The 24,676-nt window shown below is 40.5% G+C and overlaps 1 protein-coding gene across 30 annotated transcripts in view; it reads left to right on the top strand.

Annotated features, from left to right (window-relative positions):
* NRXN1 (neurexin 1) overlaps positions 1-24,676 on the top strand; it is a 735,374-nt gene that overhangs the window by 423,817 nt on the left and 286,881 nt on the right. For 4 of the 30 annotated variants that reach the window (XM_074863992.1, XM_074863991.1, XM_074863990.1 and 1 more), the window contains exon 1: positions 23,123-24,396. The exons of the other annotated variants lie outside the window; for them this stretch is intronic. In XM_074863992.1, coding sequence (XP_074720093.1) covers positions 24,162-24,396 — 235 coding nt within the window. In that variant the 5' untranslated portion in view covers positions 23,123-24,161. Of the gene's footprint in view, positions 1-23,122; positions 24,397-24,676 lie in introns of those variants that run through there. 30 annotated transcript variants of the gene reach the window in all.

Genomic DNA, 24,676 nt, shown 5'->3' with positions numbered 1-24,676 from the left:
GCCATATACCTCCCAAACTTGATTTCTGTTTTTAAGCATGCTACATTTTCAATTTTATCTTGTTTTTAGGCTTCTGCTCAGCAGACAGTTCCCTGGATCAAAAACATTGTACGACATGCATTAGGCAATATTAAGGCTACCCAATTAAGTGCAGCTTCTGCTGAATAGAAGAGTAACTCCTTTACCATTATACACCATCAGCTTTCTAATCCCTTCAAGGAATGACTCTGACGATTATTTTACATTTCTACTATACCTGTAAAAATGCACTATTCTTCCAGAGCCTTGCTTTATTTTTATATTGCATTCTTGATTGTCACTTGCTGTATACAGTCAGGGAGAATACGAGAGCGGTTCCTAGTTTCTCTAATAATCTTAGCAAATTTACAGGCCAGGGTTTGGAAAATGGCTTGCAAATTACTGATAGTCATCAGAGTAAGACTATTTTTTTAGAGGAAACAAGTCTTCATATTTTTAAGTTTGAATATGTAGATAAGGAGAAAACAGCTTCCAACAGACATCAAAACAAAGAATTATGAGAATTGTTATGGTGTGGAAATACCTGTAGTCTGAAAAAACTACTATTAGGTTGATCAGGATTGCTAAGGGAATAGGTGATAAGTTGTTAGTGGTGGTGGTGGTTTTGTTTTTTTAAAGTAAATTTGATTTCTGGGATTATGTTTCACACTGATACATTCTGATTAGTAGATACTTTTGCTCAGAGCTTGAATTTTGGTCTTTATAATAAACAGCTCTATGGGGAGCACTAAGCCTCTGGCCTTGGGCTCTTACCCAGTATCCCCAGGAAATCAAAGCTCAGGTTCTGGAACTCAGGTCTTAATTACACAAGATACTTCTATAGGCAAACTCAAGGTATGTCAAGGAATATTTTAGACTTCAAGAGCAAGTTAAGATATCTGAGTAGACACAGTTTCAGATCCCTTCAGTGCACTTTGCATTAATCAGTTCTAATTCTCTATCTTTCCCCTATCCTGAAGGCTCTCTGATGTATTCTGGTATGTCACAGGTTTTGCTGTGTTTATTTGCTTGTATCTGTAGTCTTATTTGCTACTTTCATAAGCTTTCAAACTTTCTGTCATTGCCTTGTTCCAAGTTACTAATGAAAGGTGATTCTGATGAAAAATAGAAAAGGGAAAGTATCAGCTCACATGCTGAGATAAGCTATTTAATCACTAGTTCTTTCACCTTTGAATGTTACAATTAAGGAATACTTATTTTTGAAAAAATTACCTAATATAAAAAAAAATCATAAAAATAGGTCAGTGGTGAGTAGCATGGATCTGTGTGTGAATCGAATCAATTCAGGTATTGTACAACAACACTTGATGCAAGCTTAATGTACTTTTTCCAGGTTTTAAAATTATTGGCTTCTCTTATCCTTCATGAATGCAAAGGAAACTCCACAATGGTAATGTGAAATAATGACATATGATGACAAAAATACTCATGCTTTCTAAGGTTTAGTGATATGATTCTTGATAACTCTGCTTCCTGTAGTGTTTTAGTGCTTAATTGTGGGAGGATTTATCCACAGTATGTGTTGACTAGTACTATTTTTATGCAGAAGAATAATACAATTATCTTCTTCCTTTGATCTTTTCTCTCTACTCCCTTAGTAATTTTCTGGTTTTATTTACAGAAGTAAAATTAAAAGCAGTAAGGGTGGGGTGTTTTTTTGTTTCATAGTTTTACAACCCACCTTATTTACCTACTTCTTTATTCTGAATTTACAGTGACCATTGTTTTGCATTGTAATATGTGCAACGTCATCAGCAGGATATATCTAAACCAAGGGAGAAAAAGTCATGAAATTAGATACGAACATGTGAAGCAGGGGGAGAGGAGGAAAGCAATGTCACACACATACATTTTAATATTACATATACTGTGCAACCACCACAAAATGTGCAGTATATTATATGCAAGCCACTTTCAGAATAGTGGGTCTGTTTATATCAGTAAAGTAAACATGTGTTAAACCCAAAGAACTTCCTTTACAGGCATGTTCTTAGTTCTTTAACTTTATTGGAATTTAAATGTATTATACAAGAACAAATCTTTTTATAGATACTGCAACAGATGGCCAAACACCATGCTTACCTACAATTATATCCAAAATTAGTGTGGATGGTTATATCATCAAAGACAATAAAGGAACAAATGTTCACAAGCAAATCTGAACCGTCAAAGGCCCAACCTACCCTGCAGAAATCCAGTAGGCCAAGTAAAGTCCAGAACCTAGACCTCCCAGTACTTCCAAACGCTGGGAAGTCTGTTAGATGAAGAGAGGGGTTAGAGTTCCTCCCAGCTGAAACAATTCATTAGTTTGTGTAAACGAGTTAAACCACATCAGCTAAAATAATGTAATATATATTGTTTAAATCACAGCTTTTATAAACTTTATTTCTAAAGTAGGGTTTTTAAAACCTTGAAAATACAATGAAACCTAAAATCAGAAAATAGTAGGTGTTTTCATTTGGCTAGGAAAAATTGTTTTAGATAAACAACAACAACCATTTCTTTTGACTTTGGAAAAAAGCCAGCAAGTCAATTATTTGTTCAGTCCTACTTGCAGCGACAGAAAATAGCCCTAACTTCCATATGGCTGCAGAGACAAATGCTGCTTCAAAGGTGGGAACTTCTGCTCAGATATATTTTATGATAGTCTTTCTCACAGATAGTCAGGATACTCAGAGCTGGCCTGATTAGTGGGGTACTTACATAGCAAACCAGGACTTCATAATGCCTAAACATCTGCCTGTGGAGAAAGTGTAAAAGGAGGTGACTATATCAGCCCTCATCTCTTCTGAAGTAATTCCTCTCAAGGTTATTACAGGTTGGTTAGCTGATAAAAGGATGCCATTGCATTTCACCTTTCTGACGCAGACTGAATCAATTTGTGCAACTTGTGTTTTGGTATCTTGCAGTGTAGACAGATAAAAGTATTCTTCAGTATATTTTCCTTTCAACACCAGTGATATGGCTTTCATTGTTGCTTTAAAACAAATCACGCTCAATCTTGAAACCCTAATTCACATAGGTAAAGATTAGACTTGACCCATTGTTTTGGCTTTTTAAGTACTTGCCTTTGTATCTATTGTCTGTCACATTTTCCAGAGTGGTCTATTCAGTATCATCTCCCTGAAGCAACTGGTTGAAATTTGTGTGTGTCTGAGTTGGAGGGAGTGAAAATCAAGAGAAATGCTTCCATATTACCTTGTAAAACAAATACAAATACAAGAAATTATTAAATGTTAAATATTTTTCTTTGTCTATATATTCATTACAAATCCCTCAATACCATGATTTGTTTGATACTTGTTCACAGTTGATACCTGGTAAAGTATTTTATAATACAAACTTACTGATTCCTTAATTCAAAGCCTCCTTGGAATTCATAATGTTTTTGACTAGTTTGCAATTATTTGAAGATTTTAAAATACCATGAAAATTAACTGGACTGCTTTGAAAAATGCCATTAGAAAAAATAATATATGTCCTTTAAAGAGAGTTGTTTATTATTTGTTCATGTTGTTTATATAATTTTAGCCTTCAGCATCACTAACTGAATTGCAGGTTGTCAAAACCAGGACACAGGTGAACCTCACTTTCACTTTTGTTATTTTTTTATATATATGCTGCATTTACTTACAGTAGAAAACAGAAAGGTAATTAAGGAGGGGAGGGGAGATCTTTTTGTCTACTTCCTTTGTAGAGGAATGACCAAAATGCCAGTACTAATGCTGGCCACTATGGAGCACGTGCTGGCTTAATTCTGTATGCATGTTTGCCAGCATCATTATCATCAGTGCTAGTATCACTGGTTCTGTATGAGAATTAGTATGAGAGACAGCGTGTACAAGAAAGGCAGTAGGACTGTATGGCAAATGAGCAGATCTTACTTGACAAAAGAAAGATCCTAATTTTTCAAGAACATCACAAGAAAGCATTTCTGAAAGTAGCCTAATGAAATTAATCAGGAAAATAATTTTTGAGATGTTCTTAAAAGATAAATCAGACCTACTAGGCTTCAAATGACGACTCCAGCCTGAATCATCTCTACGCAAAAGTTGTACAAGCCACTGAAAGACATCAAATGGGAATGCCCATCAATATCTCTTCCACCAAAACCCAGCAGAGAAGTGCTGCAGTTTCTTCTCCCTCCTTCTTTACTTGCTGGCATGCCTCCATCAGGTCTCTTGCAGACACAAACTGCTGTCATGTGGAGGTGATGGAAAGCAGAAGTGGATAGTTATTTTCGTTCCCTGTGCAGTCCTTCAGAACTTATTCCCAATACTTTGTATTTCATGTGCCATGAGAGGAGAGCACCACTCTGCTAATGGAGTGACACTGCTGAATTCAGTAGCAGGAGCTTTACAGGACAAAAATCAATAGTTTGTTAATCTGTGATTGTGACTACATTATCACAGAATCATCTAGGTTGGAAAAGACCTTGAAGATCATCCAGTCCAACCATTAACCTAACACAGACAGTGCCCAACTACACCATATCCCTCAGCGCTATGTCAACCCGACTCTTGAACACCTCCAGGGATGGGGACTCCACCACCTCCCTGGGCAGCCCATTCCAACGCCTGACTACCCGTTCTGTAAAGAAATGCTTCCTAATATCCAGTCTAAACCTTCCCTGGCGCAACTTGAGGCCATCACCTCTTGTCCTGTTGCTTGTTACTTGGTTAAAGAGGCTCATCCCCAGCTCTTTGCAACCTCCTTTCAGGTAGTTGTAGAGGGCGATGAGGTCTCCCCTCAGCCTCCTCTTCTCCAGACTAAACAACCCCAGTTCCCTCAGCCGCTCCTCCTACAACATGTGCTCCAGACCCTTCACCAGCTTCGTTGCCCTTCTCTGGACACGCTCGAGTCATTCAATGTCCTTTTTGTAGTGAGGGGCCCAAAACTGAACACAGTCATCGAGGTGCGGCCTCACCAGTGCCGAGTACAGGGGTAAGATCCCTTCCCTGTCCCTGCTGGCCACACTATTTCTGATACAAGCCAGGATGCCATTGGCCTTCTTGGCCACCTGGGCACACTGCTGGCTCATGTTCAGCCGGCTGTCAATCAACACCCCCAGGTCCCTCTCTGACTGGCAGCTCTCCAGCCCCTCCTCCCCAAGCCTGTAGCGCTGCTGGGGGTTGTCATTGGACTGCAACTCCTTAATAGTCTATGATTTATAGTCAGATTGTTCCATGCTAATAAACTATCAAATGTGTTTATTAGAAAGTTTCTTAACACAGTTTGTAAGCCCCAGTCACTTGCCTTGTGGAGGGAGTTCATATTCAAGTGTAAATTTAAGGCTATAATCCCCAAATAGTTTGCTATGATCTCTAAACCTGACAAGCAATTTGGGTTGATTTTTCATTTCCAAATGAAAGGTAGAATGCTTTCCTTTTGTTTTGGGTAAACCCAGAGGATTCTCTTCTATTCCAGCTGCATTTCACCCCACTACATTTTCAGAGTTAATCTGAATATACAGTCAAAGAGAAACTTTTAACTTAGGGCATTGAACATAAAAATAAGAACATTAAAAACAACACCACTGTGTGAATAACGACAGGAATCCCTGTAATTCAGATTGCATCCAAGCAGTGAACTCCAGAGCATTCCTATTTTTGGATTAAATCATTTCTCTCTCAGAATGAGATCTGTCACCCTGACCCCTTGGGGTGCACCCATCCTGCCTGTGCCTTGGTTTCTGTTGATCCCATAGACCTGCATAGAACCACCAAGCCCTTCGAACTGCTTCCTGACCTGAGTGTCCTTGTGTATGTTTCTGTACTTGAAGAATAATTTAGCCCTCTAAATTCCAAATTAAAACTAAAAGAAACAAACCACGCAAACAAAACAAAACAAAAATTAAAAAACCCTTTTCATTAATTAAGTTGCAGCAGTTAGGCTTGCAGACGGTATAGCAAATAAGCAGAAAATTTTTAAAAGGAAAAAAAAAAGGGAGGAAGAGAAACTTAGAAAGATTGCTGCTGAAAGATAGGCTGGTCATGTTGCTTCCAGCCTGTTGAAATACAGTTCAGTTTATGTTGTTTCACAAATAGATAGGTATTTTGTCATGGCATGGCCGGCTGCCTGTCATTTCAAATGGCATTATATTAGTCTGCAATGCCAGAAGAACCTTTCTCTTTGGGATATTATCTGCATGGTATTAGGATTAGATAAAACTAGATTATGGTGAGCATTTGTCTTAAATTTCTTCTCCATTTGCCTTTCTGCAGAAAGGCAAGTTTGCCTATTTTCAGTATAATGCAAAGATTTTGTTTCCTGCATTAACAGACATATTTAATATTTACCAAGATGGGGTTTATGCTTGTACTTTATTAACTTACCAACCAGTGGCTCCTCACGTATAAACTGTTACTGCTGTATCGAAATCAGTGTATGTATGTTGACTTGAGCATTTGTCTATGTTTTAGTCTGAATTCCTAAAATTCTTATTCTAGCTGGGATTTCAGCTACTTTTCTTAATCTCATAATCTGGAAATAGTAACTTTGTATTACCCTTGTTTAATTTAGACTGCATTTCCATCTAGCTGGAAATAGGGATAATAATATTTTCGCTTTTAGGATAAGTAAGTTTATTAGTTGGGGTTTGTATGGCAAAAAGCAGGATAGCAATAGGAAATAATTAGAAACACTTAAAATTCAAGGAAATATTATATCACCAAAGAACATAAAGCTGTAATTTAGGGACCTATCTTACAAAAGTACACATGTCATTCTCCATGGAGGATTATGGAATTGTATTAGTATACAGACAATTGTGTGATTTATACTGCTTCACATTGCTGTAAATGAGTGACATGTTCCTGAAATCAAAGTTTAGGAAACCTTAAAAACAGAGGGTGGAGAGGATAAACAGGTCTTAATCAGCAATGTAAATCTGCTAGCAACCTCTTGTTACCTCTAAACCGTTCTAAGGTTAAAAAAAAAAGTCATTCCTAGTGGACTGTTCTGAAAATACAATGTCATAGTGTTAATCATGTGGTAGTACGTCTGGATGCTTAAAGTATATTATAGATGTTTTGGAAAGCTGCAATAAAGCATGTATTTAGTAAAGGAGACCTGACCCATCCTAAGTATTCCATGATTATTTAGCTAAAGTCTTTCTAAAAATGGCTGCTTTTTTTCATTTAGTAAATTACTCATGAATATGAGATTACTTCAGTATTTATTGCCTTAATCAGAAAAGCATATGAGCAGAAGCTTTCTTGGGGACTGCTGAGAACCTCTGAAATGTTGCAAAGGATACATAAACCCAAACAGAGAGCTTTTTCTTTTTAGTCTCTCACACATGCATGAGAGTAAGTGTACGCACACGCACACCACCTTCATTCCTTGTCCTTCTCATTTCATTTCCCCACGCTCTGTTTTACACCTATGGTGATCTGCCCACAGCAGTCAGTACTCACCACGCAGGCTAGGGGAATTCTCAGGAAGGCAGAGAAGCCTTGTTTTGATAGGAGGGTAAGCAATGCAACCTAGCTGTACTGCTGGGGCGGGGCGGTGGTTGTTTTTGGAGGGCTTGTTTGTTTGGTTTTGTTGGGTTTTTTTGTTTTGTTTTTTTTTTTTTTTAATACGATCCACTGGAAAATGTATTTGGAGAGAAAAGCAACCCGTAATGATGTTCTGTCGAAACAAGTGTTGCTTGGCTTGCTGAAAACCAGAAGGGAAATAATGACATAAAAATTGTCCTTGTTCAGGAGCAGTAAGCAAAGATTATATATAATTGGACAGTTATGAATCAATGAAACTGTATACTTTTTCATGCATCTTGGCAAAAAGTCAAGCTTCCTGTGTATACAAAATCAGGATCAGAACACTTCTAGAATAAAATAATTAATTTCTTTAACTTTGTGTGTTCTGGGATGGAACAAGATAACTTTGATCTTTCCATTTGAAAGGTATTCCATTTCAGTCCTGAAGCTTTTCTGAAATATGATGGAAAAAGCTTCACTTTCCTTTTCAAGAAGAGCAACACTAAATTTAAACATCTATTTCATAAGTATATTAAGAGAATAAATAATTGTGAATTACCAGATTTTGCTATCATGTATTCTGCAGTCGCTTAAGCCCATTGATAGAATTACAGTCTGCTAAGTCAAATGTTCCTAGTTTTTATTTTGTATTATGTTATGGATTTCTGTTTCTGGGTCCTCTGCTTCTTTTCATTCTCTGGTTCTACTTTCTGCACATCCCTTCAATACCCCTTCAGTATTTCCTAGACCTTGTGATGGCATCCCATTGGATAGGTTTTTCACATTCCTCTAGTGATGCTGATTTTTGAATTTGATGGGTATTACATTGCAGCTGTGAATTTGATTAGATAATAATGAGGTTTATTTTTATCCAACTATTCTCATTTTTTTCATCACAATTCTTGTATTATTTAGATGCTTTATATTTTCTAGGTGAATTATTCTATTGAAGAATCTGGAATAGAACCATAAACCAAGATTAATTGTTTTTAAATCTGTATTTAGAAAATTGCAGAAAAGTACTATGAAGCAGGAAGGTAATGCAAAAGGTGTCAGGAAAGACTCACATGCTTGAGAAGTATATTTTGAGATAATTTTTTTGAATGGAAATGCAGCTTTCAGCAGTGGAGGAGTAAGCTGCAACAGGTTTATTTTTAAGTTGTGGGGATTTAGTTACAATATGGATCAAAGGAAACTGTTTCTTTGAAGAACAGTGGATGGGGAATTACTGACAAGAGAGTGTCCTGCTGAAAAGAAACTCAATAGTTGTGATGATCTCTAATGAATTTAATAAATGAGGGACAAATCTTGAGATACTTTACATACTAGCAAAGAGGCAAAGTCTTCTCCAAAGGGGGACGTATGCAGCAGGGACTTGCCCTGGAGGTATTCTTTCACTCTTCACAGCAGTGCATCTTACCAGGGAGAGAAAGAAGAAATTATGAATATTAGGAGACTTGTCAAGGGTGTAACAGATGCAGATTTACAGACACATAACTTTAGGAAGGGACAGGGAATTTCTACTCCAACCTATCCTCAGTAACAATAGATCATAACCCTAACCCTCTCCTGTGCTTAGAATACAGTTTTCTCTCTCATAGCTATTGCAAACCAATTTTACTTGAAATTTTAAAGTAAGTTCTTTCAGTCATGTTTTAGTTCACTTTTGAAAGTTTCATGCACAGTTGTCCAAATCTGTTCACTGGGTGCTTCTTCATTTAATACATGTAAGTGGCTGCATGTCAGTTCAAATAGGACACCACAGTATCCAACTATCTGAACCACTCAGGGGTAAGCTACAGAGAAAAAAAGCAATTTAGAGCACAATGTTGAGAATATAGTTCAATAAAATATTGTAATTCAGTAGGGAATTAAAAAGATTTGGAACTGGAAGTTTTCCTAAATAGCATGATTGAAGATTTATTGAGCCCACTGAGTCCAGGAATATGACTGTCTGAATCTCATGTGTGTTACAGGTCATAGTAAATAATATGGTCCAGCCTTAGGAAATAAGGCCTAATCATGACAATTTTTGTCAGTGGTAAAAGCTGGCAAATACACACATATATACGTACATCTGTATGTCAACTAGAAGTTCATATATCACAGGATAGTCTTCTAAAACCAAAAGTGGATGATGCAACTTCCTTTCTTTTCTACTTATCTAAAATATTTGTGCTTCATGCCTTTTCTTCTTTCCTGAATTCATCTGGATTTGTTTTGGTTTGTGATCTAGAAGAAGAACTTAAGGTGAAGAGATATTTGCTTTCCTATTCATTTGTTTACTGTTGGCCTAGATAAGCTTTGTTATTCTCATTTTTGTTCTCTAAAAAATGGTTCAAACAGGCAAGTAGACCTGTCATCTCTAGTAGCATTGCATATGGGGCAAAAGGGGGTGTTGATAAGAAGTCTACTCCTACTTATTTCTGCACCAACTCTGGGCAAGGGGAGACCTAGAGGAGAATATTTTCATTTCTGTAGTTTAACAATTTCCAGCACAAATGATTGCATGCAGGAGTCCTATTCATAGAAATATGAAGATGAAAGGGACTGCAGGACATCATCCCAGTCCTGAAAAGATAATCAATTACATTTGAGTAGTTCTAGAAGGACTTGTATCTATGCTGTTCTGAAATAATCCTAACAGTGGAGACTCCACTGTCTTCTAGGTGATCTTTTATAGCGCTTCGCTATCCTTACTGTTGAGAAGGTTTTCATAATATCTACCCTGAATCTTAATTGCTGCAATTTAGCACATTTCTTTTTGTCCTATCCATCATTATTATTGAGAACAGGTTATTTCCTTATTCTTTTGAAACAGCCTTTCATGTATTTGAAGGCTATTATCATGTTCCATCTCAGTTGTCTCCTCTCTAGCCTAATTCTTTCAAGCTTTATCACAGCTCGTGTTCTCTAGACTCTGGTCATGTTGCTCTCCTCACATTTCTCTCAATTGGCTCATGTCTTCCTGGAGCGTAATGTCCAAATTTGTACCTGGCATTCCTGCTGAGGCTTTATTAATGCTGAGCTGAAGGGAAGAATTACTTCACATTTTTGCAGGCTATACTTGTGTTTGTACATTCCAGTGTGCTGTGAGCAGATGCCAATTCAAAGTGTAACCCTGAACAATGTTCAAGCGTTGAGACTCACACTAAAACTAGGCAACTAAAAGAGAAAAAAAAAAAAAAAACACAGTCATTTTACCCTCCCAAATATCTATTAGCTAAATATGATCAAGGTTTATTGAAGATTGATCAATTGAAAAGATACAGAAAATGTCCTCATCTTGAAGAAAAATATATTTGCTGTTTATCACAACGAGTGGTCAACATTTACTAATTTCGTGTTCACCAACCACTGGAAATTTGTTACTCTTTCTTATCAGGAGAGAAATCATGCATTGCAGATTAATGGGCAGGTTTGTGTTAATGCTCTGGGTTTTTTCAGTCCTTGTGTTTACAGTCACCTAGGTCAGAAAGTTTCCTAATGAGGTTTATGTATCTATGGCTAAACATTGATGAAGTATCTGCTGATCTCATCACTGTGACCAAAAACACCAGTGGTACAGCAGTTTGTCCTTTTCATATGAAGAGATTCAGTTAGACACTCTAAATAAATTTAAAAAAACTTAACTTGTTTACCACCTGGGTCTGTATTGAGTAGTAACTCAGGAATTCCCTGCTGCTAGTCAACCAACCAACCAACCAACCAACCAATGTCTTCCCAAACTGTAGCAGTACTGGAAAGGAAAAAGCAAACTTCTTCAAATGCGTAATTAGAATTTTCCTTCTGGAAAACTAATCTTGTGAATCTGCTTATTTTTGAGCTTCTTTAGTGGAAGAAAGACTATACGGTATTGCTTACACATTATAAATCTCCTTTGATGAAAAAAATGAAAGAAGTGCAAACTAACAATGATACATTTTATAGACCAAAAAAAAGTTTTAATATACTGAGTTGTATAATTGAAGCACATCTTGACTAGAGAAGTTACTTTAGAAGTTTTTAAGGTTGTAAGTGATTTTCCCCTGAGCAATTCACTGGCTTATTACCAGTTAAATGTAATTATATTATACTGTATATAGATCCAGTGTTCTGGAGGAACTCCACAAGAAGCAAATGCACTTGTGGGATAGACTGTATATCTAATTAATATTTATTTTAATGACATAAACATTGCTCTGTATCTCTCTTTGCATTAATGATAAATTGATCATTAGTGTGATGTAGGTGAGAATTAAAAATGGCTTCTAATAATTTATAGCTCATACTGATTTTGCTGGAATGTTTCAACACTCAGGTAGCGTCCAGGTCTTTGACTTGTGTAAATTCCATTCAGATCAATGGGATATTGGCTGAAACCATCCAACAACCAGTCCTTCAACTCTCACTTTGTGGCTTTCAACCACAGCATGCACATGGGAATTCGAAAGTATGCTCTTGTGTACGTTGCAGTTCATAAATCTTTTGTGTGATTATAATTCTGGTGTAGAAGTTAACTCTTAGCCAAAGGAGGGTTGCTCATTGTCCCATACAACGCAAGTGCAAATTCTGCTTTCTGCTACAATGGGACGGTAGGAAACAGGGATCCTGGTCCCAAGTTTTGTGTTAGGTTATGTGACTGAAGGCAGGCACATCCCCTTTTATGCAACAAAATGTAGAGCACGTGCCCTGTTACGTACCCAATGCACAGACTGTACCCCTGTTAGGTGTGTGACACAGAGGGTTTTTCTCCTACCACTTGACCTGATGCAGGTGGTGCACCCACATCTCACACTGAGCTTTATCAGTAGTATTGTAAGTTTAAATCTGGCAACAGTGAATAATATTTAGGGTAGAAAAATTATATTTTCATTAAAGCTAGCTTACAGGAGCAAAGTAAATGGAAATTGAGGTTCTTACTACTAAGTATTGTAAGTTTATATCATAATATTTAATCTTCCTTCAGTACTTTTGCATTCCTTCAGTAGGAATTGAGTGAAAACAAAGTGAAGGCTTTCAGGGCATTACTTAGAGTAGAAGTTTTATTGAGTAAAGTGCCCTGATTCGAGCTATAGGAATTAACTAATTTTAAGTTTAGAGGCAGTTCTGAAAATAAAGTATTTGAGAGAAGATTTGTTCAATCCCAACTAAAAAATAGTGACAAAGAAAAGGCATTTCATTTTTTTAAACCAAGATCACAAAAAATGATGAAAGGGAACATAATTTTTAAAATGAAATAATTGTTTAAAATGTGACTTGTTAATTTTCATGTTTCCTTTATTTTTTACTACAAGTAATTTGAGACCTTCTCATGTTTCCAAATGAAAGAAAAGTTTCACTGCAAGTTTTTCTTGACTCCACTGCTCTCACTGTTTTATAAGGCACTTTGATATATCTGCACGAGAAGGACTACACTAGTACTAAGCTTTTTTTAAAACAAAGCAGCCACAAATCAGTAGCATATACAGTACCAACTCCACTAACAAAACAAGTTCTGTCGGAGGCAAGGATATGGAAAACCCATGATAATTCATATTATGTGATTGTCTTCCTCCAGTGCGTGGCATAATTCTGATTAAAATTACTGGCAGTACTTTGTGTGCATCAAAGGAAAAACAGCTCCAGGAACTGACATCCTGTTAAATGTGGAAGAGCTATTATAGGCTAGCGGTTCAATATGGTGGTTTTTGAAACCTTCCTAACGAAAACCCTAAGCTTTTCTGGGCAGTAATGCTGAAGTGTGCAACCAAAGATGGCCAGCAGTGCACCCACATTTTCTACGGAAATTTATGATAGTTTTAGCATGTGCAATGATTCAAAGAGCAGGTTTCAGACCATTATCCTTTTTAGGGCCCCATTCTTCTCATTTTACTTGTTAGAAACAAAATTAGATCCAAGGGTGTTAAAAGAAAACTGCTAGCTTTCTAAGCCTTTAAAAATATGTATGCATCGTATATTTTTTCTCTGAGTACATCTTTTATTATGCACTGAAATAAATAGGTAAAATTAGGCAAGTGTTGATAGAGCCATAAAGTTGCGGCTGAGAATGAATGTAATTCGTTAAAAACCAAAACACATGTATGAATTAAATAATTTTCTGTTTCTAATCTCTTGATAGTTGCAGCTATTATTTGCATATATGCTAAGGAGAACGAGTGTGGTCCAGCAAAATCTCTTTACAGTGATAATGCTTTCCCATACAAGTTATCCCATTAAGGAAAGTTGATCAGATATTTACAGGATTCCCATTTATCTATGTATAAAAACTGAGGAAGTCCCACGCATCCGTAATCATTATAAACACTGGCATTTGTCATGGAAGTGCTTTAAACACAGCATTGGCTTTAATGCCACACTGACCGTTCTTGTTAGAGCTTTACAGATACAAACTTGTAGGTGTAGAAGACTTAATCCTGCAATGCACTGTTTAACAGTGCTTGAAGATGAAAGCCTTTGAAACCTTTCAGCATTGATGTGAAGGATGTAATTCTACAAAGCCTTACTCATGCAACTAATCTTTATCCTTGTGACTGATAACATTGACCTAACTTGTCAATTAGCTATTAAGTGACTAATGGTTTGTAGTAATTTGCCCGAGGTTACACTTGAAAAGCTGTGGCAGAGGCAGATGTAGAACTTCCATCTTTTCATACTGCTAAAGAGAAGTGTAGGATAATGTTTTAGATGAGGGTATGGTACATGCCCTGGTAGCCTAGCCATGTATCATCACAGAAGTAGTTAATTTTACAGTGTCACTGGATGAGAGATGTGTACTGTGACTGTAAAATGTAGGTAGTTGTCTTTAATTCAATGCTTCAACAAAAGTCTGTGTGTTTTCTATATTAGAATGCCCTATATTTGTCCTTAGGAAAAGAACAGAATGCATATATCACCAGATATTCTTCCTCATTAAGTTAATTATCTTTGGCTTCTGTAGTAGCTTATATTTTCTTGCCCCATCAATAGGCCTGCTCAAAGAAGTACAACATAAAGGGTTTTATCTGTGTTATTGATTGGCTAGCAAGTGATGTGTTTGGGACTCTATTGGAGCTTCTCTAGTGACTATTTATTTAAATTGGGAAGAAAAATCAGTATTACTTGAAAAAATAAACCTAGAACTTTCATTTAACATTACAAAAGAGGGCATTGCTTAATCCCTGAAGTAGGAAATTGCTTTTCTTCATGATCCATTGCTTTCATACTGTTTCTGGCTGCTTGTGCTGAAGGAAAGAAAAACTATGTTCTCACTCTGTTTTCACTGTATCTATTTTCTTATCCTCTACAAAAACTTGGCTGCTAATTTGTTGTTGAAGTAAATAAAGGGAGGGGAGTGCTTGGCTATGAAAAGATCTTTTTGTCTCAAATGGGCATTGGCAAATATGGAAGCAAAGCAAAACTTTATGTGGGAAACTGAAAAAAGGAAATTAAGGATTTGAAATAGTATATGAAAGCTGAAGTATATGAGATATTGCTATTCTTTGAGATGCCGTTATGGGTTTATACCTAAATTCAGCAGCGTGTTCCCAGAAGATGAATGTTGCTAAGGAGTGCTTTTTCTTGTGTTCTGGTCTTGTACATATACACAGAGAGAAAGAAAACGACAATTAAAAACAAAAGGCATAGCTGGCTGAAAATTATGGTATCTTGTTTCACCTTGCTTAAAACTCATTCTTTTTTGTTAAAAGCACCTATTGTTTTATTGCTTCTAACATGCATTACAAAAATACAGCGTGTTACAGCTCAGGGCTGGAAAACACTAATGGACTGTAACTAAGGAATGATTATTTAACTTCACAAGTTACAATATTTAGTTAACGATTCCCTGACATTGTCAGGACAGGTCACAGAATGCATTTTAAAGTAATTATAAGTTAGCAGCAGTGGTTTATATTTTTCCCCTAGCAACAGCAGTAGAAGTTGTATTTTCCTCTTCTCCTATCAGTGGTGACTCCTGTTTCTTTTTTTAATCTGATTGCCTTTTTTTTAATCCATTTAGTCTCGCAAATCATGATCAAAGGTTATGGTAGCAAAATAGCAATCTGAAAATAATTGTGATAGCAAGTTTTTGATACTGGTATGTAACAAAAGAGATACATGTGGGTTTTGAGTTTTTGCTTGTGCTAGCTATATGAGGAAAATAGCAAGACCACACCATATGCCCAATAAAAGCTTCATTAGAAAGGCATTAGTAGATTAATCCAACTTACTCTGTGGTTGATTTTATTTAGAATGTAATAAGGTAAGTTCATTAGTTTGCAGACTTAATGTTTTCTACTGTACCTCAAAGCAACCAGTAACAATTCCACTGAGACTCCGCAGATCTCACTAACACCTGTCAAGATAAACACATGGCTCTCTAGGGGAATCACCTTGGCAACGTAACTGAGGAAATCTGGAAAAAAGTAAGTCTTTCACACGCAAAAGAGTGTTACACAGTATAAACTCGATTAATGATTTTTCACATGCCTCTGAGGTCATATATCTCTTTAAAGTGGAAAAAAAAAAAAGTCAAATCAATCTCTGAAGAGCAAATATTTTGGAATGTACAATATTGCATTTGAAATGTATTTTAAAGAACTTGAAGGATGTAGAATAATTATGCAATTTGAATTGAGCCTCAGAAAGGCTGTCTGAGACCAGCAATTGAGTCTCCATCCCCCTAGGGCTAATATATTAGATTACAAGGATTATTGTAGTGGCAGTATTTGTGCCACTACATTTAAGATTATGTCGGCATTTCCATTTTAAACCTGTATGTTCAGAGGTTCATAACTCAGCTATAGAAAATTTGCTTGGCACTACAAACAAATACGGTTTCTGCATGATGGTGACACTTTTTTTTTTGGGGGGGGGGTAGGGCGGGGAAGAAAGAAAGAAGGTTAAAGCTAAATAAGTATTTGGATATTTTAAAGTTATGAATGCCAGAAGTTAATGCTGTCTTCTTACAAATCTGCTTTTTAAATTCAGTTATTTCTATGGCTGACTTGTAACACTATTGCTGTCTGGAGTCTAAAACAATGTATTGAACTAGAAGAGCAGACAGAATGGCAGCAGGCTGTACCTTGCCCCTTTCTTTGCCAATATTATTACAGGACTAACGTGTTCAGGGAAGGCAGGAGGTGGAACTCCACTGTACATCCTCTTCTCCACCAACATCAGAAAGGGGGTAGGGGGTGGGCTGAACTGATCATGAATCATGATGGGTTATATCTTAGAAATCCTGTCAGGAAAAACTGTTTAAAAATGCACTCCTGACTATTACTAACTTTAGGCACTCCAGAAACATCATTTAGGACTCTCTTGGCTGCCAGTGGGCTTCCCACCAAAAAAAAAAAAAAAAAAGGCAAGTAACTGCCTTGCGAGGTCTTTAAACTCAATTCCCCCATTTTAGGGCTGTTGCACTTTGAGTCTAGTGTGAGCTTGGCCTTGACATGGCATTTAATATCTCAGGTATTACAATAAGAAGAGCTGCAAACAACCCAATACACACACTTTTCCTATTTCTGGAGACCTTTATAAGCCCACAGGCTTTGCATATACTTTGTATGCTTGTACTGGATACGAAAGAGCACAACGCTGGGTTCTGTTATTGGCATCTGTCACTGTTCTCATCAAACTTCTTGATAACTAATTTGCAACTTATTTTTGTGGTGGGTTTTTTTGTTTGTTTTTGTTTTGTCCCTAGCTGAAGTATTTGCTGAGGAGTTCAGATTAGCAGCTCTGAAGTTGTAGTCGAGGTTCTCTCTTTCCTGCGGCAATGCAGTGCCAATTCCTGCGGCAGCACTGGTAGAAATCAGAGAGACTTTTGCAGGTTGTGCAGCAGTCTAATTGCCCGTAGAATTAACTGCTCATGCAGTAGTCCAGAGAGAACATGAGTACAGCCTGCCCTGCTTGATACAGGACTACAAATCTCTTAAATACCTCCATGTATATACATGTGGATTTGGCCTTAATTCCTGTGGCTTTATATTAAAATGAAAGGGGGAACCTACCCAAAGTGTTAACACCCTTTGTGCAAAGTTAGACCAAAAAAAAAATAAAATAAACAAACCCAAAAATATGAAATTAAGTGTCATTGCAGCACTGGTAGCCAGCAAAAGACAACCCCCAGAGGAGTATGAGCCATCCTCCTCAAGGCAGGTCAAACCAGGGCTACGACAAATAACAGTAGATGGACTTGGCAAAGTGCCCTGACGACTGATGCACCAACCAGTGCTACTTCAGACCAAGAAGGAGCTTGCATTCAGAGTCAAAATTCCCCATTGGAAAATGATCTACCAGCCCCTTCTATTCTAAATCGAAGGGACCTGTCTTATGTGCATGGTTTCAATAAAATGAAACCAAATAAAAATCAGCTTGCTTTTGACAGCAAGGAATAGAGGGAAAGAGATTATTTCTGTCTTTATACACACAGAGTCAAGAAACATTTATTATGAAGATTTAAGCCTATCTGGATGGACAGATTTACGGGCAGAAAGACTTATTAACTGTACTGGGATTTATTTTGAACTATACATATAAAGAGAATAACTGCACTACAGAGAAAGCAACCTAAGTATTTCCATTGTAAAGTTGCATTTTTTTTACATGACCACCAAAAATTTCAATTTCTGTGTAATTTATGACTGCACAAATACTCCACCCATCTCTCCTAGAATTATATATTTTACCTTCCAAATCTCTGAGTAGTTCACATGATAAAGTTTATTGGCTGCCTTTCTAAAATAAAGGGTTTCTGCCCTAAGTTATGTTAGGACACAAACTGGCCACAGTTACACATGGATGACAGGCCTTGATTCAGTATCTTGCAATTCATTGGCTTTTGAAAGAAACATTCCCTGCTGTTTAAAAGAGGAAAATTAACACCTCCAATGTTATCAGACATTGAAATGTCTGAAAATCAAGACATTTTTAGTATTGGGAGATCCTGTGTGTAGGTCCTTATATTAATCAGAGTCTGTAGTGCTAAGTGGAAATACGTGCTTGAATGTTTTCTTCTCTAAGCTGCTGTCTGTAGGATGGATAAACATAAATTCTGTCCTGTTTAATTGTAATCACAAAACATCCACAGGTTTTCAAATTAAGTGAGATTCCATACCCAGTAATGGAGAAAAGCTATAATAGAAAAATGTAAGTGTTCATTGAATAGTGTTCCCTGTAATACAGATACATATTTGTGGAGGTTTTTTCTATCCGAGTTTGCTGAACAGCACTTGAACTTCAGGAGTTTGAGTGGATGTTGCAACACTAAGTGCAGGATTTCACCTCTGGAGAACAGAAGTGGCCAGTGAATTCTGGTTGCATAAGGCAGCACTTAACCTAACAGAACTTCTGCTAGCCTAAGGCATGGTCTGCACTTAAGTTTTGCTGGTGTGGACAAAGTTGTTCATCTTAACTGATATAGCTGTATTGACAAGAATCAGGGTGTAGAGAAATATGGTCTTATTGGCAAGAAGTATCTCATTTTATCCGAGCAAGTAAATTATACTCATGGAAGTACTTTTTTTGTTTGTGTAAATCTTCTTTAGGAGTATTTGGTGTTTATAGGATAATGGCATTCAAAGAAGCCAGGGAAAGATGTGTTTTTACAATTAAGGATATCTCATTTGGATGTGATGTCGGGGGATATGGTGTAGAGGAGAACTTTGTAGAGTAGGGCTGATGGTTGGACTCGATGATCCCAAGGGTCTTTTCCAACCTGAATGATTCTGTGATATTCTTGCTCATAAACTTAGGAACCTACTGGTATTAACAGAGTTCACTTGGTGGAAATAACTTGATTAAAGGTCACATTTACTACCAATGTGACCTGCACAGGGTAAGTGTTAAATGGGCTTAAAAAAATATAAATTAACTTCACTAAGCTAAGTTTCTGAAATACTGAAAACTACCTTGTGAACAGTATAGTTTATTTTCACACTTTATTTGTTATGCCTGCAATGGCACATTTGTTTACACAAAGTCTTGTTTATTGCCTTCTTTTGTACCACTTCTCCTTCTCTGAGTGAACCTTCACAGACTGATACCACAATATTGATTGTGTCGGGAGTTTGTGATTCTGTGCCCTTGGGGATTAAAACCAGATTATTTCAACTTCAGCTAGTCCTCAGCTAACAAAGATTCACACTCTTACGTCAGCAGGGGGTAAAAAAGCAAGTATTTGAAATAAGAAATTCTGCTTTCCGTTTTCATAACGTTTACTTGCAGAGGCTTTGAACTTTTACTTTTCATTAAAAAGCTTAACTCTGAGTGCTGAGACACCCAATTAAGCTTCTTAAATAGAATCATATAATTGTTTAGATTGAAAAAGATCATCAAGTCCAACCGTTAACCTAGCACTGCCAAATCCACCACTAAACCATGTCCCTAAGTGCCACAGCTACGTGGCTGTCACCAGGGATGGTGATTCCACCACTTACCTGGGCAGCTTGTTCCAACACTTGACAACCCCTTTGGTGAAGAAATTTATCCTAATATCCAATCTAAACCTCCCCTGGCACAACTTGAGGCCATTTCCTCTTGTCCTATCGCTTGTTACTTGGAAGAAAAGACCAACACCCACCTCGCTACAACCTCCTTTAAAATAAAACTTGAAAAGACTGTACATATCTTGACTACCAAGATTTGCTTCAAATTGGAAGGAAATCCTTGCTGTTATTGCACAAAAAAATGAACAAGAGAGGATTTTACTTCCTGGAATTTCCTCCTTTTGCCTTCCTGTCCCCATCTGCCTTTCACTTGCTTTCATACACGCTTCCTTCACCTTCCTTTTCACCTCCCTGTTATTCTTTCCATTTTCAATCTTTTTATGATATTTTCTGCAAATTACTTCTCCCCATTTCTCACCCTAAACGCACTGCATTAGATCACCTTTCTTCTCCCTGAAACTTGGATAGTGCCCCTCTTGTTTGTGCTTCAGAGTGCAGAGCCAGGAAAATGCCAAATGTTATTAGAGCTAGCACACACAGGGTGCTGAGCACACTGCCAGATCCAGAAGGGGATGCCTACTTCGGTGTCTGTCACCCCATTCACATTTTAACCAGGTACTTAAATAAGAGTTAGACGCCCAAATAGCTTTGTGGAGATTGGCCTTTGTGTCCTTAAATCTTGGTTTGAATACGCAGCAGCAAAATAATCCATTAATTTAACAATCCCTAAGTAGTGTTTAACATCATGTTACACCTAAAAATGACCCATTATAATCTATCTGATGAAAAAACTTCTCTAAGTAGTCTCCAAACACAGATTTAAACTAGAAACTTTAGTGGCAGTTATATGTGTGCACTGCATAAATAGTACACATTTAATAAGGCCAAGCACTTAAACACCCTTTTTATCTTCAGTAAAATATTAAATGAAGTACCTTTGAAGTACCTAAACATTTTATTCATTTGTCCTTGGTATTTAAGCACTTTAGGCCTCCCTGACATAGTAGATGGCAGCTGGAGTAAGAATTTAGATTAAGGTGCTCAAGACACAAACACATCCAACACCACAGAGAAGAGCGCTTACGCAAAGTCCTACTGAGTCCACACCAAAGTGTATCTTTAACCAAAGTTGAATAAAGTACGCTCAGGCTGGAAGGGACCTGCAGAAAGCCTGTCGCAAGGTTACACCTAACGGGAACCCCACAGTGGGGAGCCAGCTGTGCCTTCCCGGGTGCCAAGGGGGAATCTCCCACTAAAAGGTAGCAGCTCTTGATGGAGGCCTTTAAACAGCCGAGCAGAAGTTAGTCTAGACAGGACTTGCCAACTGAAATTGTATCTGAACAACTGCGTTGCCAACTGTATCGTTACACGGTTGGCAATACCGGCTTCCTATTTCAGAGAAGCGATAACAATTTTAAGTTACTCGTCTGTAGGATGTCTAGAATCATTAAGAACAGTCAGTTAACTACTGCATGTTTCTAAAACGGCAGCAATGTGTGAACAGTTTACTGAAAAACTGGTTCCAGTGACTGACTGAAATATTTTGTTTCCTGAGTCAGATTGATAGAAAACCTAATGGTATTTATGGATAAAATTTCTAACACGTATTACTTGCATGAACAGGAAACACACATCAGGGGCTTTAATTTTGGGAGAGCTGGCAAATCCAGGTTGATGTTTCTTTTAAGAATTCTTTCACTTTTCTTTCTTAAACTGAAACTTTGAGAATTTATTGTATTTTATTAAGAGGTGACAGTGTATGGCAGTTGCAAGCTGATAGTTTGGAAAGTTAGGGTTTGTTACCCTTTCTACACTAAGGCTTCTTGAGACACGTTGGGGAAGTCACCGCCTTCCTTCTGAGCAGCCCCTCGCGGGGGCTGCCCCGGGGCCAGCCTGGCGGGCCGGCCGGGAGCCCCCCCGCCCCCCGGGGCGCAGCAAGGGCTTGGGCGCTAAGCAGGGATTTTTGGTGTGGCTTTCTGTTTGGTTTTGGTTTGTTTGGGGTTTTTTTCCCCGAGTGTTTTCATCACTGCGTTAAGATCTTTTTACAGTTTACCTCGGCGTCTTTGCAAAACTTCGGGTGCGGGCGAGGCTGCGGCGCGGCGCCGCCGGGCGGGGAGGGGTGTGAAACGCACCGTCCCCGGGGCACCGTCCCCCCGCCGCCGCTTCCCCGCCCCGGTTCGCGGGGGTTCGAGGGGTTTCGGGGTCCCCGGGTGTGCAGTCCCCGGCCCAGCCCCGCGGGGAAGGGCGTTTCGCCCCGCTGGGGGCTGCGGTCAGCGCTGGGCTGGGCTGAGCCCTGGGCTGAGCCGAGCCCTGCGCTGAGCCGAGCCCTGCGCTGAGCCGAGCCCTCCGCTGGGCTGAGCCCTGCGCTGAGCTGAGCCAGGGCGAAATGCTTTTCTCTCTCCTAAGCCTACGCAGCTGAGTAAGGGTTGTGACTTCCCTTCTCAGCCGCGTGAATTAGAAAGCGCTTCAGCAAATTGCAGTGGTTTTCGTTTAAATTAACGCGAAATGTATAAAAAAGCATTCTCACACCCACCGCTCGCCCTCTCCCTTTCACGCATCCGCACCCCGCACCCATGATCTCATGCTGCTGAAGGCACGGCACAAGATCCACGGCAGGATGGAGACGGGGGAGGGCGGGGGGATGGCGAGGGGGGCCGGGAGCGCGCGGCTCCCGCACCCTGCGGTGCCCAGGTGCGGTACTGCAGGGGCTGCGCCCCCCGCGCCGCGCCCGCCGGCGGCTGAAAGGCTTCCCCTCGAATCCAGACCCTCGCTTTTAACCGTGACACCTCCCACCCTCGGCTGCGGGGGGGTGGGGGGTGCGGAGCGCCCCTTCCCGCCGCTGTCGGGGCCGGCGTCGCGGTCCCGCACCCGGGGGGCGATGCGGGCGCTGCCGGCGCCGCCCTGCAGCTGGCGGGGGGGTGACGGGGGGTGTCAGCCCAGAAACGGTGGGTTTTTCAGCCCAGTTTGCGGCCGCGTCTGCGGTGGGCAGCCGAGGTGCGGTACTTTAGTGCCGGGGGGGGGGGGGGGGGGAAAGAAAAAACCAACAAAAAACAACCAAACAAAAAAAACCAAAGGTAACTCTTTGTTAGGCGCCGGGTGTGTAATTACCGGATAATCAAAGCCGATGCTCGAACAGGCAGAGGAAAACATCTGATGGGCGAAGTTTAGGCCAATTAAAAGACCCGAAATCGTTCTTTTTAAGATGAAAGTGGTTTTTCAAGACACTGGTACATCTGAACTATCAGAGGAGGGGAAATGCTCCCGCCGTGCTGCTGACTGCGCGGCGCGGCTGGGCGCGGGGGGGGTGAGCGGCGGGTGCGCGTCCTCCGCGCGTCCTCCGCGCGCCCCAGCCCCGCTCCGCCGGTGCGCGGCTCCCGAAAGGCGGAGGGGCGGCAGCGCGGCTGTGTGGGAGCTGAACTCAGCCTCCCTCTTTAACATAGGCTCGTCCTCTGCATTGCATCCGAGCTTCAGCGATTTGCTGTTTGGAGACTGCAGATTTGCATAGCCCTGCTCTTCGCAAGCATGTTTTTTTTTTTTTTTCTTCCCCCCCCAGCTTCTTTCATAAGGGTGCACTATTCTCCCTGAAAACATCCTCGGGTATTACTGTCAATAGTCAGACCACTGAGATTGCCGGAGCAGCCTGATTATTGTCTGGCGGCGTGTGCGTGTGTGTGTGTGTGTGTGTGTGTGTGCGCCGGGGAGAGCTCGCTCGGCGAGGGCTCACCAGTTTGGAGATGAATGGAGGGAAGAGCAGCAGTTTGATTTTTCTCTGCTTTCCCAGCGCTGGCTGATGGAGTGGCATCCCCTTTTTTCTTTCTTAGCAGAAATGTGGCATGATTGGCTACACTGTGGATTACTGAGGATGGGGGAATGCTTGGCACTCTCGTAGCCCTTGCAACTGTGGAGTATTGTTAATGAGCACCAGCCCCGGGAAAGCCGAAACTAGCGACTGCTTGAGCGCGGGGCTTTTCCCCTCTTCCACCTCTTTGCGAAGGCTCTGAGCTGCCTGGATTCTCCGCCTCTGACTATGTCTCGGATTGTTTTGGGTAGAAGAAGACCTGGCGAAAAGGATCCTCACAAGCTTTCCCGAAGGGCAGGGATGGCTCGCCTGGTGCGGTGAGCTGCAGCCAGCGCCGGGTGCGGTGTGCGAGCGCCTCTGCCCAAAGTTTGCTTCCGCGGCCGCGGCTGCTCCCGGGGACGCCGCGGGCCGATCGCCGCGCACCGGAGGATGGGGGGGCTCCTCAGGGGCAGCCCGGAGCCGGGACCCGCCGGCAGCGGCAGCGCCGGGGGCCGCTTGGCCCTGCTCTGGATAGTCCCGCTCACTCTCAGCGGCCTCCTTGGGGTGGCGTGGGGCGCCTCCAGTTTGGGCGCTCACCACATTCACCATTTCCATGGCAGCAGCAAGCACCACTCAGTGCCTATCGCTATCTACAGGTCACCGGCTTCCTTGCGAGGCGGACACGGTGGGTCTGGACGCCGCTCGGTGCCTGCATGCTCGGCTCTGCGGGGGGCCGGCACCCCGCGGGCTGGGGCCGGGGGAGGGAGGGGCGGCGGGGCCGGTCCCGCCGGGAGCCCCCTCGGGCGGGGTGCGGGCCCGTCCCGCCGCTCCCGGCTCGGGGACGAGGAGCCGCCCGCCGGGGCGGGGCGGGGGCGGCGGCGGCGGGGGGGGCGCTCGGCTGGCCACCAGCCCGCCGGGGGACAATGCCGGGGCAGCCGGCGTCCCCGTGGAGCCCCGCCGGGGGG

This window comes from Strix uralensis, chromosome 3 (genome assembly GCF_047716275.1).
Source record: "Strix uralensis isolate ZFMK-TIS-50842 chromosome 3, bStrUra1, whole genome shotgun sequence".
NCBI classification, from domain to species: Eukaryota; Metazoa; Chordata; class Aves; order Strigiformes; family Strigidae; genus Strix; species Strix uralensis.
Note: the sequence above shows the minus strand (reverse complement) of the source record. Positions and strands in the feature narration are given on the sequence as shown.